The following is a 16,127-nucleotide window of genomic DNA, read 5'->3' as shown; positions in this document are numbered from 1 at the left end:
TGCTGTGCAGCCATGGAAGGATATTGCTGAGCTGTGCACGAGTGATCTTAAACCAAGTCTGAGTATTTTGGGAGCTTCAGGAGCTCATCAGACTCATCAGCCTTCCTCAAGCCTTTTGTGCAGCCTGTACCCTTACAGCTGAAGTGAACACAAGGTAACAAAAATGGCACCAGTCACTGCTTTTAAACTGAACCTCTGCTCTGATACATAGTGCATGCTGCAGTATGTATCGGTATGTGTCCAGGTGGGATAGGCAGAAGACACAAAATTCTTGTTCCTTGAGTGACCAAATGATGAGCAAGTGTTTCAACACTTCTTGCCTGTCCAAAGGCCCATCTTGGATTGGGCTCAAAAGAGCAATGGCACTCTGTGGGCAAGTAGGATGGTTGCCAGGTGGAAGAAATATAAAATGGAGTCTTGAGTAGGCTGGGCTGCCCAGGAGAGGTACCTGCCTGCTTGTGCAACGCTGCCAAAATTCTGAGTGTACTGCTGAGGCACACCGTGGGCCCTGCTGGCTCATCTGGCTTTGTGTCTTGGGTGCAAAGGCACCACGAGGAGTGGTAATGTCCTGTCCCTGCTGCAGCTACATGCCCTTGGCCTCAAAAATCCCTGGGAAAAGTGAATGTGGGGGACTGTGTGCAGGCTGTTGCTCTCATGCTGATGGGACTGCAGGGCAATGATAAATGCTGGGGGTTTTCAAAGCTCTCACTGCTGCCAAACACATTTCATCACAACCAATTGCCTGTGGAGAGGTATTTAATTTTGGTATAGAAAAACAGACTAAATCCAGAAGGCATCAGGATTTTATAATGAAAGCAGGTAAGGCATTTCTAAGCCACTGCATGAACATGAACCATCAACAAGTTTTTTTGTGTGTTTTAATGATATTTTCAGATTTGGACAGATTTCATCCTGAGGCTTCTTTGCAGTGGATTATTATCCTTTGACCTTTTGCATGCTTATAGCCAACTCATCTAATCTTGAAGAGGTCTCTTGGCAGAAGGAAGCACACACATTCATAAAGTGGCTCTTGTATTGTTTTACTCTGACCTTGAAGGGCTTGGCTGAGATCAACAGATTGTGGAGGGATCACTATATAGTTGCTGAACCTTCTTTTGAATGTCTACATTCTGAATCTTAATTAAGGACTTGGATTTAATGCTATATTTGTTTACAATATATTCATAGTAGACTGACATGAGTTAAAAAGAAAAAACTACGTTTTTAACAGGGCTGTAGTTTGAGGGACATTTTTAGGAAAGTGCCAGAAAATACCTGAAGGTCTGCTTCTGCTAGAAGATAAGCAGGTGTTTGCTGCCAGCTGCCCAAATGAACAAGAATTCAAATATGATCTTTCCTTGGATAACAAAGACTAACAAAATGAGTCTGCTATCAGATTGGCCATTCCTCTGTCCTATTGATTTTGGTCAACTCTTCCATGAACTATGAGTTCAGCATCTGTTTTTGCTTCACAGTTTTAGAGTGCAAATCTGCCATGCTTCTAAGCAAACCACACTTTTCCTTAATTTCATCCTAAAAAGAACAGAGGTAAACAAAGGCATTCAAACAACAGAAAACAACACACAACACTTCATGAAATTTTTAGTGTTTTAAAGTAATCATTTATCTTTCTTTTGGATGACATTGTTTATTGTAAGACATCATTTTTATTAAATACACTGTAATACAAGAGACTTTCCATGTCATGTTGAGAAAAGCTGGTCACATGATTCACAAACAAAACTTTTAACACTGATACCTAGGCATCACTTTGAAATCAGCCAAGATGCAATGAAAGTTTTAAAGCAATGACTACTTGTAACAAACTGCAAAACAAGAACCACTAAATATTTCCACGGAGACATCACATTAAAGAAAGAAAGAAATAAATTAAAAAAAAAAAGAGAAAAAGAAAAGAAAAGAAAAGAAAAGAAAAGAAAAGAAAAGAAAAGAAAAGAAAAGAAAAGAAAAGAAAAGAAAAGAAAAGAAAAGAAAAGAAAAGAAAAGAAAAGAAAAGAAAAGAAAAGAAAAGAAAAGAAAAGAAAAGAAAAGAAAAGAAAAGAAGGAGAAAGATAGCTCTACACACCAGGTCACAATTTGGTGACAATATAGAGATTTATATTTGTATGTAGGTATCTTCCTCTTTACCTAAAGTGACAAACAGAGCGATATCTAGAAATATATATACATAAAGTATAGGTGGAGAGAAGGGCTGGGACAAATATTTCATAATTAATTGATTCTCTCTCTATTGGTGATTCAATTAAACATAAATGTTGAATTAAATTATTTTTATATAAAACATTCTTAGGTGCTTTTCTATAAGTTACAGAAAGATACACATAAGCTGCAAGAATTAGGCCTCTGGATAGATTTGATTTGTTCTGTTTTCTCACGTATTCCAACCAACGGCCTCACTTACTAGCAGCTTCCTTAATCCTTGCTCAAATATTCAGTGTTTATAAAACATCAGCCAGTCATCACTCAGAACCTTCTACAAGCAAACAAAAAATCCCCACAGACCTTGTGCAGAATGCATAGTCGGAAAAATAACACACCCATCATTTCCCATTTCTTCTCCTGAGACATTTGCTTAAAAGATGGCAAAATAGTCACTTGGTTTCTATTGTGAATTTCACAGTGTTTTCCCTGCAACATGTAGACTTTTTTCTTTTTTTGCTTCATATTTGTGATGAACAACATATCCCCCTACCCTGCCCAAATAAAGGTGTTTTAACTAAGGCTCTAAAGGACCTCTTACTCAAAGCAGCAGTGGTTTAATCTAGCCCTCACAACAAGAAAATACAACTTCTGTGCTATCAAAACCTTTATCTCTCTTTAGAAATCCCAACTTCCTCTCCAGTCCCTCCCTGCTCCCCCCACAACATATTATAGCAGGATTTGAAATTCAGTTACAGGCTGCAATAACCCAAATGTGGGCTTGTTCTAGCACATGCACATTATACCTTAGCCACTTGGGTTATTCAATTTCTTTTAAAAGTGTTTTGTAGAAGTCTACATCAACCACAATCTCTTATAAAGGTGGGGAGGGCACAGACAGAGAGGAAAGAGAGCAAAAGAAAGAAATGTAGGAGAAGGAAAGAAGGAGGAAAGAAGGGAAAAAAAAAAAAAAAAAAAGAAAAAAAAAAGAAAAAAAAAAGAAAGAAAAGAAGCAGTTACTTATTAACCTGCAGACAATATACAGATATGTTGTTTTACAGGTCAAAATGAATGCAGTCCTTTTAAAAGTGTACACTCCATCAGGCATCACGGGGTGCTGTTGCTTTACAAGTGTTTTTCTCCACGGCCAGCTCTGAGTTCTGCAGATCTATTGAGAGTGAAGGACAGAGTGCGGCAAATGCTACTGCTATTACTCCTGAATGTCAGAGCTCTTGTTGTTCTACAAGTCATGTTGCAGCGTGAATAGTCCAGCTCATTCTTGGAATTACTTCGTTACTGCGGGCAAGTATAAAATGCTAATGGAGCTGCACTGTTATGCTAGAACAATAAAACAACAGTAGCACAAATCCAGAAAGGACAGTTAAACAAACTCTGTTTTCCGAGCTTGGAAGCTTATTTGTTAATTTCATTGTGAGAAATCAACAAGTGAGATGAGAATGGAAGAAATGTTTTTATGCAATTATCTGGGGAAGAAAAGTGCCCATTGTTAAATCTCTGGCATTCTAGCACTGCCTATGCTGCACACCAGTTAGAAAGTTGAATCTTACAAATATAGAAAAAGAAATATCAAAAGAAAAAAAATTTGGTTACTCAGCAGACATTATCAATTTATTAATAGCACTCTAATCATAATTTGTAATAACATAGGTGTATGTGAATTTATACATATACACACAGCCCATACATAATGTGCATGCATGTCTGCACATATATAAGTAAAATACAACAGACATAGGCATACATGTATATGCTATGTGTGTGTATATATATATATGTCATATGCAAACACACATACATTATATATATATATATATGGTCAGTTCATAGCACGGTCCAGAAAGACTTTTTAAAATGAGCCTGATTGTCATATTTACTCAGTGTACACGATTTACCTGACAGTGCAAGCATGATGAATATGCACATATACTCACCCCTCATTGTGACTTGAACATATTTCTTCCTCTTCTCTCCTCACTCTGCTACACTTACCCACCTTTCAGTGAACAAATGTAAACTATGTATAGCTACAGTTTACAGCTTTTCTACTGTGATTATACATTTTATGCACTATCAAGAACATTAACGATATAGGTCAAGGTTATCTATGGTGGTGGCTCTGTAGAACATTTGGTCCTTTAGAAATTTAACAAACTGCTATGTTATTGCACAACGCATTTTAATACTATTTATTCTCTGAAATGACTCTAAAAGTCTCACTAGTAAATCAAAAAAGATGATGCCACTAAGTACATTTTCAGGGTCTTGTGGTTATTTTTGGTATACATTCTTTCAGTGCTTGCAAAACACACCTGCTTGCTTTTGGGCTGGAGCCTCTTTCACAGTAAAAGCATCACCTCAGATGCCTTTTTCTTCACCTCAGAAGAAACTAAGACTGAATATGCAGGTAGAAACTTAGCAGCCCCTTCCACCAACTGCACCCTCTTCCCACTGCACAGTAAGAGGACTCTGATAACTTTTATTTCCACCACTGTTATTTTGAAGATCAAATTCAAATTCCCTTAAAATATAACATTCATATTCTCAAGAGAATGGGTTTCACTGGATGCTCAGTCTTTTTCTAGTTTTCTGTGAGAACCTCCAAGACAATCTAGATAAAATCTTAAGGCCCATTTTGTAGGAATCTTCCTCTGGCTTTTTATGTGTTTCCAGTTCAGTAGCAGTTAAGAAATAACATCTAGTTTATTAAAGAAATACTGAGTATGGCTTTATAGTTACACTGTCATGTTTATTTGTAATGCTGCCTTTCAATGACATTGAGAAGGATAAAACTTCATCAGTGTCCAGTGAACTGTTTTCTTCTGAAAATGTTCAGAATTTTTATAAGCTAGCTCTAAAAGCTTCTGAAGAAAAAACTTAAAGTGCCTCAATAAATAATACATGCGAGCAAATGATATATTAAATGTGCTATGGGAACACTTACAAAAATAAAATGCTTAATTTATTAAATAAAATATCCCCAACACGAAGATGGACTATTTTGATCTGGCTCATATCAATAAGAAATAATAAAAAGAGAAAATGGAAAGAAAGATCACTTTTTTTGCAATAACGCCCCCTCACAGAGGGAGGCAGAAGTCTTGAGGAATAGGTAAGGTAGGTTTTCATTTGTAAGAATTAATATTAAAAATAATCCTAGCTCTAAATTTCAAATAGTCAACTTCTAGTTTGAAAAACAACATGTATACCCATGCAGCGGTCATCAACACAGTGGCCATGCAAATGTTATACACATACAATGCCAATCCAACCAAAAATAAATTATTTAATAAGGTGTGTATGTTGGTTATGACAGCAATAGTACCAATACAAAAATGACGCTGAGCTCAGAATCTTTGCACTCTGAATAGCAAGCCATAACCACAGAGTAATTTGTTTTCTCTAGAGATCTTTATCCCCTGCTATGTCTCAAACATAACCAGTGATCTCCGTGCTTTAGATTATTCATGTTATATCAGCCTATAATATCTATAACATTGTAAAGGCATTTTAACATGGCTAATGTCCTCCATTAGCCTCTTATAATGAAATATAGGTTATATCATTATGAGTTTGCTATGCCTACTAGGGTGTACTACAAGATGAGTGATTTTTTCTGCACAAAGGGCATTAATCGACAAAGACCATGCACAGTTTTGCTTGCACGGTTAAAAAAAGAAAAAATAAAGGATTGAGGAAGGAAGGAATATGCTGCTGGACAAGCACAGTATAAGATACACTTGCCTCAGCATTTATAGTTTGTCCTATCAAAATCCATAGTTTCAACATGTGATCTTGAGATTAATACTGTATGTAACTAAATCTAGCTTCAGCCTTTACTAAAAAAGACTACCTGGAGAACATTTTTTACACCAGTGGCATAACAATACCCTACCAGAAGACAAAAAAGGCCTTCTGTTTAGTTTATCATGTTGTAACACAACTGCGTGCAGTGCAGGCAGCATCATTTTTTCTTTTACTTGATTCTGGCAATGAATGGTGCTGACAAAGCACCTCTTTAAACAATCCCTTTAGTCCTCAGAAAGGCTTTTCAGGGAAATAGCTAGATCCCCTCTTGTCTTCCATCAAATCACTTCAGTGTTTTCTTGTAGGGTTGGATGCCACCTGATTTCCCAAGTTCCTCCAGATAGTGTATCACACAAGAGGGTCTTCTTTCTATCTGGCTTCATCTCTGCAAAGAACATTCTTCATGTAGAGAACACCAGTCTTCTTTTTCCACCCACAGGCTGAAGCAAAAAAAATGAGGTGAATCCATAGAAACTCCCAGTAGCTATACAGCAGAAATCACAAAGTTTTAGTCAAATATTTTTTCCCTTTTTTTCATCCACATCAAAGGCATGAATACAACAAGGCATTGTTAGTTGTGGTGGGCAAACTGAAGAGTCTGCTGATATAACAGATTGGGTTTTTAAGGCCTTTGTCTATGCAGAGTTACAATAATGCAGAAGCCAAATTGATTAGAAAGACAGGAGAGAAGGAAAAAAAAGATAGAAACTGAGAGAAAGAGAGAAGATACGTCTTGGTAATGTCAAAAAGTCAATACTGTGTCTACAGATGGAGAAGCACACATTGCTTGCCCTTTGAAAGCTTCTCCACAACTTTGTCATTAATACTGTCAAAGTTAAGAATACATTTTAATGTAGTTCAGCGGCAGTTGAACACATTCATTCCCGCAGCCCAGGAGAAGAAATGCTAAGAGACTTTAGCCTAAAATATCCAAGTAGACTGGAGATGCCTTGGCCAAGTTCTGAAGAAGGGAGTGGATTTCTTTGATGTTGAGCCTCATGTGAGGCTCCCGTTGCCAACAGCCCAGCATCAAGTCATACACTTCCTTTGGGCATGTGCGAGGTCGCTGCAGGACTCGGCCCTGAGTGATGCACTCAATTACCTATGAGAAATCACAAGCAAAGGATCATCACAGTTGTGCTAGCTACAGTGAGCTCATCCATGGAAGAGTTAACTTTAACCACAGCAGCCACAGTGGTGGCTGCCATGCATCTCTGCTTTTATAGGCAGATGAATGTGCAGCAGTATGTCATCTGGAAAATTTACTGTAATGTACGTGCTCAAAGAGCAGTAACTTCACTCACGTTAGTTCACCCACATTGTCCACTGCACACCTAAGGAAATCGGACCTGGGAACTAATCCCATAACTTCTCTCTCTACCCAACTAGCACCTCAGAGGGAGGATAAATTTGCAACCTTCTCATAGAGCATCAGTGTCTCTTCTCTCTATACTGTGCAAACTTATGACTATCACTGTGGTTAATGTCTGGAAGGGGGATGCTTGTGACTGCCTAGAAATCAAGAGATATATTGATTACTTCAATCTAATCTTGCCATGGTTATGGACAACCACTCTGAAACAGTACCATGTCTGAACCACTGTACCACTCTGAAACATACGTCTGTTCAGGAGATAGCTAATGTCCTTTTCATTGTCTCATGGTCTACCCAGAGCAGGCATTATGCTATACAAAGGAAAAAAATAAATTTCAACTGTTCTAGTTCTGCTTGAACACCTTCCATCCACTCAGGGGATAAAAGGGTGAAAAAGAAGAAATTCAACCATATGGTTCATGAAAATACAATGAACACCATATATCAGTGTCAGCCTTTAATAAATAAATTTGTCTCTGTCCCTTCTCCAGAGAAGCCACACCAATAATTAGCATAATATCTTTTGCAATGCAATTTGAGAATACATTACACACACCTCATTGTTTGAGAGCTGATACCATGGCTGTTTGCCATAAGTAAAGATTTCCCATAATACAACCCCCAGGCTCCAGACATCGCTTTCTGTGGTGAACTTCCTGTACATTATACTCTCTGGAGGCATCCAACGAATGGGCAGCATGGTGTGGCCCCCAACCTGAGAAAAAAAATAAAAGAGTTAGAAATAGTTTCTTCAGACCTTCATAAGGCAGTCTGAAGATGTTAAACATGGAGAATCCATGGCTTCTTTTTTTCCCCATCTGGTAACATTCACTTTGAGGAGCTTTGAAGAACTGTGGAGTCATGGTTCAAACTCCTCTCCTCCAGCAACAATGAGTATCACACAATACATTCCTCAACAGAAATCTCAAAAGATGTTGTTTCTGAAGTCCCACCTAATCTTTAACATTTACTTGGCACACCCTACCTAAGGAACAGGGAGGTCTATATTAACTACCAATCGAATTTGAATGAGGCCAGTTCTATACTCTATTTTAACACTCAAGAAACTAAACAAGATTCATTAAATGAAATTTGGACAGGTGATTCTCCTAGACACTCAACGACATCAACTGAAATACATGAAGACACTGTGGTCAGACTGTAAGAAATGGTAGGATTGGATCTCTATGGTTGAATATCCTAACTTTGATTGAATTAAAGCAATGTTATTTTCTGTTGCTAAGTTCCACAGCTAATGCATCAAATTATTTTGTTCCACATTAACTACCCTGTCCATTATTAAAAAAAACCCAACAAAACAACAACCAGTCCTTTGGATATATTCCCTTGATAATAAACAACTTGTTATACAGATACAGATTCCTACCCTAAATCAACTCCTGTTGAATGGGACCTTCACTGAATTAATACCTTTCTGAAAGCTTTTAGAACATTTTTAATCTTCCCCAGAAAATTAAACTTCCTTAGACTTAGGTTTCCCAACCTTAATTTAAATTTTTAAAAGTCTTTTATTTCCAGGTTCTAAACAATTTATTGTTCCTGGCTTGTCCTATTCTGGTTGGATCATACCAATAAAGAAATCTATTAAAATAATTTTTAAACAATGTAACTGCTGAGATACTGTTATATGGATATAGTTACTTTTGTACCATGAGAGCTGAGAATATTTCCAAGGAGGATTAAAAAAAAAAAAATGGGAAGCCTTTTCAAGGACATCTTACTCTTGATTAACTCATTTTCCTTTCTGAAAATATATTTAATTACGAAACCACAATTACACTTTCAGGATTCTGTCAATTCAAAATATAATTTCTCCTTTTGGAATGTAACATTTGTTATAAATAATGGCTTTCTTGTTCTCATGTTCAAACAGCAAATGGAAGAAAACCCCAACAGTCAGGGTTGACATTATTTCCAAATCACACATGATATCCATTACCAGATATTTGTCAACAATTCAGTGTTAGTGCAGCATAGCAAATCCAGCTATGACTCTGATAGCTCAGTCCTGTTCTGTGCATCACCACAAGTCCACGTTCACTACTGATTTCATGGAAACAGAAAGTCATGCTAGAATTTTCATTTTAGACTTGGTTTAGACTTCATTTTCAGACTTGGTTTATTATGAGACCCTTCTACTCCCTCCACATGAGATGTTGTATGAGTGATGGAGGAATATTACTTAGCAAGTTGTTGAATGACAGGCAGGGCTCCCAATTTCAGTTCCTGGCTACACTGCGGATATGCTACTTATTCCACGCAGGTTGCTATGCACAGGTGTCTAAGCCATTTAAAAAGGGAGCCAGCTCCTGTGCATTGCATTGATAGACAATGGATACACATTTTCACGTGCTTTTCCCAGTTTGGCCCATTTGTCTCTATGTTAACAGTTTCTCTCTCTGGCAAACAGACTGGTTGTAAATCTCTGTGCTTTGGCATTTTTCAGCTTTGACTGAGAGGCCCCCTTGTGATGTGGAGAGTTTGAACAAACCAACATACTGAGATGCAACCAAACATTCAGTTTCCCACCTTATCATAACCTAAACTGACATGAAAACCAAACACTTCCAAATCACTACCAGTTTCAAGCCAGTCTTGAGAAGCATTTCACTAGAAAGACAAAAAAATTAGTCCCTTAGAAACATGCAGCCACATACACCGATTCAAAGTGCAAGTGCCATTAAAAGATGGTTAGTGATGAGAACCTTTTGGTCTCATAAAATATTAAAAAGGCTCTTACATCTACTCATCATATAACCTCTGCTACTGGTTCTGTTCAGTAATTTCTTTGACTCACTCCTTTAAAAATTAATGAAAGCTACAGACAATAAAATATGTGACTCTACTCTGTTCTTTTGGTCACATCTTAAATCAAGAGATTTTGAAAAAGCTATTAAAAAATCTCCAACCACTCTTCAAATTTTCTTATGTTTTTTCACTACAGATCCAGTCTATTTTTGGTAGGACTCTGTGCTGAGTTTCCAGTGTCACTCAGGAAAATGAAAGACACATCTCTACAGCGATGATGATAAACTGCCACCAAATGATGGCTCTGTGATGAACTGATCTGTGACATCATACATCTAGCTGTCTCTCTTTGCAGTCATGGCAAGACTGACTTGTTAGTATTGACACCAAGAATTCCTTGTTAGAATTGACACCAAGTTTACAGGTAAACACAAGGCACAGAGCTCATTGATGTTCTTCCCAGATCATCTTTCTTGGAGCTGTGTCCACTTCTGTCCCTGAAGGCACAAGACTTCACTGGACAGAGGACTTGACCAGTACTGAGAAGTCCTGCGGTCTCTCCATCTCTATCATTCACGTTACTTCTAACACCTCAATATCTTTTTGGAGATAGAATTTACTGCCTTTCAAAGTATCAACAAAAGTATTATACAGGGTGGTCTCCTTGACAGATGGCACTGCAATGAAGACAAGATAACTTATGCAACACTGATCATCTCCCATGGCACACCTACCACCTAAAGAAGCCAGCTACCCACGGCCTCTTTAAAACCTTGCATTTCAGTTCAGTTCCACCAAAAGCACATGTCTGGGCCAAAGGCACTTCTGTTAAATGCATGTTTTCTTCTCTATTAAAAATCAGTGGTTACTGAGTCAACACTCACTCAGCTCAGAAAAGCACTAAGGGCTGTGCTAGCTGTATGCCTAAAATGAAGCACATACTTCAGAGCTTTTTGAACTGAAGCCTAGGGCTTGACACAACTGTTTGCAGGGTGCCTGAAACAAATTGCATCTGTTGAGAGCTTCTTTTGATTTTTATCTTATAAGTCCAAGCACCCAGGGTTGTGCCATAACAGCAGTGAAGAGAGGTGGGGTGCCTTTTTGCTGTTGTTGCCATAATCTCAACAAGGCTAGGAGGTGTTTTCCAAGAAGCACTAGTGAATGAAAACATGACTTCCCTGACCAAAGTTTAAAGGTTCTAAGTGCTTCAAAGAGATGTCTTCAGCATACCTTTTAACAAGAAATGTAAGTTATTAAAAAGCTCTCAGATATCACCAGCATTCTGCAGTATAAAGTCCCTGCCATGCACACTGTAATTTCAGTGCTGATTGATACACATATATTTCAAATGGTTTTGTGCTCAACAGACTACAGTTAGATGTAAATAAAACCTTTATATTCAGTCTAGCTAAAGTTATAACAGGATTAAAAGCATTAGAGTTTTAACTTAATATACTATCACTTTAAAATCCATAGTGTAGCTGTATGATCACTTTATATATATAAATTAGATTTTTTTGATACTCACCTCAAAGCAGCTGCATTATCACCATAATACCATACGATATCACAATTCAGTTTTATTTAGAACTGTACTTCTACAGAAGTACGGACTTAAGTACTTCCAAATGCCAGTTTATGAAAGCATGCACACCATAGCCCAGATACAGCCTTCCATTATATTCACTAGCTGCTTTTACTAGCAATACTGGGCTAGAAAACCTGGTGAATTAGCCTCTGCAATGTGCAAACAACCCATGGGGAGGAGACTGCTACGCCCACTCCGTGAACTGTCATGGTCTCCAAAGAAGCTCTTCTAAGGAAAAATCGCCACAATGTCCCAGGTAGCACTTTACAACAATACAATCTCATTAACACTTGCCACCACTTTCAGTGGTGACATTGAAAAGATAGTTATCTTTTCAATGAACTTAGCACTTTGAAAGGTGCCAGAGAAGCTGGCCTTGAAAATTGTTCTAATTTATTTGCAAACGTTAATCTTCTAGGGCTGCTATAAAAGGACCATGTCTTAGTCTCAAAGCAGGGCCTCTAATTTTATAGTTTAAGTTTTTCTCTTTCTTCCAATTAAAAATAGATCTGTCTATACCCTGACATGCTCACTATTCCAACTTCATGGCCAAGCTGCCATAGAAATCCAAGGCCCTGTTGCTTGATTATTGTGAGAAAATGAATATGCACTCTTACAGAGAAAACCAAATGAAGCCACGTACTTCTGCTGGAAACAAAGACAGTGGGTGGAGGGAAGCCAACCTACAGAGATATGGAAGGCACAAGGGGTATGTGAGGCTGCATAGATAAGACACAAGCAACAGGCTCAGAAAGGTACAAGAAATAATCACATGGAATCATCACACAGAATCACCAAGGCTGTCAGAGACCTGAAGGATCATCTAGTTCATGTACAGCATCACCACAGTGACCCATAAACCATGTCCCCAGGTGCCACATCCAGATGCCCCTTGAACACTTCCAGAGACTGTGACTCCACCCCTTTTCTAAGCAACTTGTTCCAATGTCTAACCATTCTTTCAGAGAAAAATTATTTTCTAATCTGAACTTTCCCTGGTGTAATTTAAGGCCATTTCCTCTCATCCTTTCGGTTGAGACATGGTAGAAAAGAAAGACTCTCACCTCACTACAACTTCCTTTCAGGCAGTTGTAGACAGCAATAAATTCTCCCCTCAGCTTCTTCTCTAAACTAAAAACCCCCAGCTCCTTCAGTTGCTCCTTGTAATACTTGTGCTCCAGACCCTTCACCAGCTCTGTTGCCCTGCTCTGAACACACTTCAGTAGCTCAGAGCAAGGGGTCCAGAATTGGACACAGAATTTGAGGTGTGTCCTGCTGGACACACTATGTCTGATATGGACCAGGATGCCATTGGCCTTCTTGGCTACCTGGGCATGGGCTGGCTCAAGTTCAGCTGGCTGTTGAGCAGTACCCCTAAGTCTCTTCCTGCTGAACAGCTCTTAAAACACTGCTCCTCCAGCCTGTAGCTCTGCACAGGGCTGTTGTGACCCAAGTGCAGAACTCAGAACTTTGCCTTGTTGAACCTCACACAGCTGTCCTTAGGACATCGATCCAGTCCATCAAGATCTCTCTTGCAGAGCCTTCTGACCCTCAGCAGATCAACCTGTTGCTAAGATGCCCACTCAATCAATTCACACCAGGTTTTATGCCTTATTCACTTGAGCACCCTGAGGGGGGACTGGCTGCTCTTGTGCAACGCTCGCCAGCTGCAGTCTGGTCTAACCGCAAGTTCACGGGGGGCTGTGGTGCTGAGGGTGATGGATGGTTTGGGGCCTCACAGCCCAGCTGTGGGGTGCTGCCACTGGCACACAGCAGACAGGACAGAGACCAGTCAGCATAGCCTTCCTCCTAAATGTCAGTGACCATGTTTGGGGAGGCTCCAGCACTCCTGGATTGGACATCAAATGGAATTCCCAGCTTTTGTAGGCATCCTGTTATATAACCCTTCTCTGACGATTTTTTTTCCCCCTGTTTCTGGCTTTAAGTAGTAGATTGCTCTGAATTCATGCAGTAAAAAGCACAGCAACCAATTGCATAGCCTTGGAAAACAGACTTCCTCATTAACATTTCACGTTCCCATGTTCCCACGATTCCTGCAGAGTGACATTTCAGTAATGTGTCATAGCACTTTGTATATTCTCTAAAGACTAGTGACGGTTTTTCTGCCAAGAGGATAAAAGTAATCTTTTTGCTTTGTTAGCCCAATGAAGCTGTATGACTACCAGGGGGTCAGCCCTGATCCTGCCTCAATGTCCTGTCTGGCTTGTCTGGTGCATCCTTCCGGAGTCCTGCTGTTTCCAGGCCTTTTGCAATTCAGAGTGGTAGACTTAAGTGCAGCAACATAGTTCAGCGTATGCACAAATTAAAAGTCATGTGACAAGTATATATTCAATCTCTTTAACACAACCACACCTTAGTCTGTCAAACTAGAAAGAAGCTGAATCTTTTGAATCATTTGTTCACCTTCTTCTAAAAAACCCAATCCTGTATACTTGCAAGATAATGCCGTTTTAGGGTATTTTTCACTATTTATATTTTGGTCTTCTGACTTGTTTCCCCATCTCAGGATGATATAACTGCAAAGAAATGTTCTCTGCAAAAATTATCATATCTTATTGCTAAAACTGAAAACCTCTCCTCTCTTGCTGAACATCTGCTCTTTCCCCCTCATAAAAGCTGGCAAATGTTTCTCTCAGAACAGGAAAAAAATCAATAATTGTTATTTTAATTTCTTTCATGCCCTTGCCTTGCAGACGAAGTCAATGTCTTTTCTTGAAATATCAGTCCTGCATGTCTACTTGCAGAAAAGCAATATATTATTTTCACAGTCATAAGAAGCCATACCACTCCAATGGAAGAGCTTACTGATTTAGAAAATAAGGCATATTATTAGCCCATAGCTAAAAATTTGTACTTTCATTTTCAGTTTAAGCCTTGCTTTGGTTCATCTGTATTAAAAGGTGCTTATGTCTAAATTTCTGAATTAATTCTACCAGAGGTTTAGTCAGAAAAGTGAAACGTGGTCTGCAACATTTATTACGCAGTAAATTTTCTCTTCAACTACTCAACATCAGTTCAGTATTGTGTGTCAGTTCTGTGTCATGGCAATAAAATTCTTCTAAATACCCTCTATAAAACCATGAGCAGTATGGAGAAGATGAAGAAAGACCAGTTACTCATAGCACAACAACCACAAGGTACCAGAAAATGTGTAAATGGCAGGTTTATAATGAACCTGAGGCATTATGAAAAAGAGGCACCCTGTCACCTAATGTACATTTGCTTGTGGAACGCACTGACATGAGATACTGCCAATGTGGAAGGTCTATCTGGGATCAAAAAGTGATTAAACAAACTGATGAAGGATAAAATCTGACAAGGACTATCAAATATGAAGATACTATCTCTGGCCCAGGAAGCTCTGGAGCTGAAGAATGCTGGAGGCTAAGAGAATACTTGTGGAAAATATTAATATATGCTTAGCATGTTTCCATACTATTCCACAGTCATCAGTTTCTCACAGTTACAGGATCCTGGACTAGAAGGGCTTTTGGAGAAGTTATTCCTGTATTTCTGTCTGGGCCACATATTGCAATATGCAGTCCTTACTAAACCTCTCAGCAATGCTTATGGACTGCTAGAAATTATTCTGGCAAAAATGAAGGAGAATGAAGGGGAGATACCACATGAAATTAATACAGATGAATGATCCAGAGCATCTTGCAATTCAGCATCTTCCAAAGATCTTAAATTGAACAGATATTGAAATTGTGCCTATTGTCGTGTTTTACACAACACAATATGAATTCGGGCCAGACAAATATCCAGGATAATTAATAAACTGTAGTAGTTATTGCACTACAGGCCATTTACTCTTCTAAGAAAAGAAGATGAAGTCCTCTGGATGTAAGATCAGATGAGTGCTACAAAGAAGGTGACATGATTTACATCTCTGATTAAAAGAAAGATCCCTTATTAGAAAGACAGAAGGGAAGTTAACTTCAGTAGAAATGTGCAGCACTTAAAACGAATGGATAATAGCTTTTTGATGTCCCAGATGAAGAATGTAGGAACAAAAAAAACCCAAGTCTATTCCTTTATAATATAATTTCTTTTGATTAAAAATGATAAAGTATTCTAGTGTTAAACAACAAACAACAACCTAAGCTAAGAGAAAGGGAGATATGCTGTGGTAAATTGGAAGGAATGACACTTTGAACAGTGTATTTCAGTTAATTCAATGTAGATCTAAATTAATTTCTGAACATAGGAATTCAGGATCTTAATGTAAAAGAAAGGAGATCGGATAAGCCAGAGAAGATCTGTTGAATCACATGGCCCCTCCTTACTAAAACACTCTGCATTCTCATAGTTTTCCATATCAAGCTATGCTACAGCATATATAGTTACTGGTCACTCCAGTGGCATCACTTTCACCTCAGAATGTTG

The 16,127-nt window shown here is 38.5% G+C and overlaps 1 protein-coding gene across 2 annotated transcripts in view; it reads right to left on the bottom strand.

The window, feature by feature from the left end:
• Nucleotides 1-4,945: 4,945 nt before the first annotated feature.
• The window catches only part of NTRK2 (neurotrophic receptor tyrosine kinase 2), a 196,306-nt gene continuing 185,124 nt past the window's right edge, over nucleotides 4,946-16,127 (bottom strand). For both annotated transcript variants that reach the window (XM_063422391.1, XM_063422387.1), the window contains 2 exons: nucleotides 7,917-8,075; nucleotides 4,946-7,087 (listed from right to left, as the gene is read on the bottom strand). In XM_063422391.1, the coding sequence (XP_063278461.1) occupies nucleotides 6,902-7,087; nucleotides 7,917-8,075 (345 nt within the window). In that variant the 3' untranslated portion in view covers nucleotides 4,946-6,901. The remainder of the gene's footprint in view (nucleotides 7,088-7,916; nucleotides 8,076-16,127) is intronic.

Source organism: Prinia subflava, chromosome Z (genome assembly GCF_021018805.1).
Source record: "Prinia subflava isolate CZ2003 ecotype Zambia chromosome Z, Cam_Psub_1.2, whole genome shotgun sequence".
Classification (NCBI taxonomy): domain Eukaryota; kingdom Metazoa; phylum Chordata; class Aves; order Passeriformes; family Cisticolidae; genus Prinia; species Prinia subflava.
Note: the sequence above shows the minus strand (reverse complement) of the source record. Positions and strands in the feature narration are given on the sequence as shown.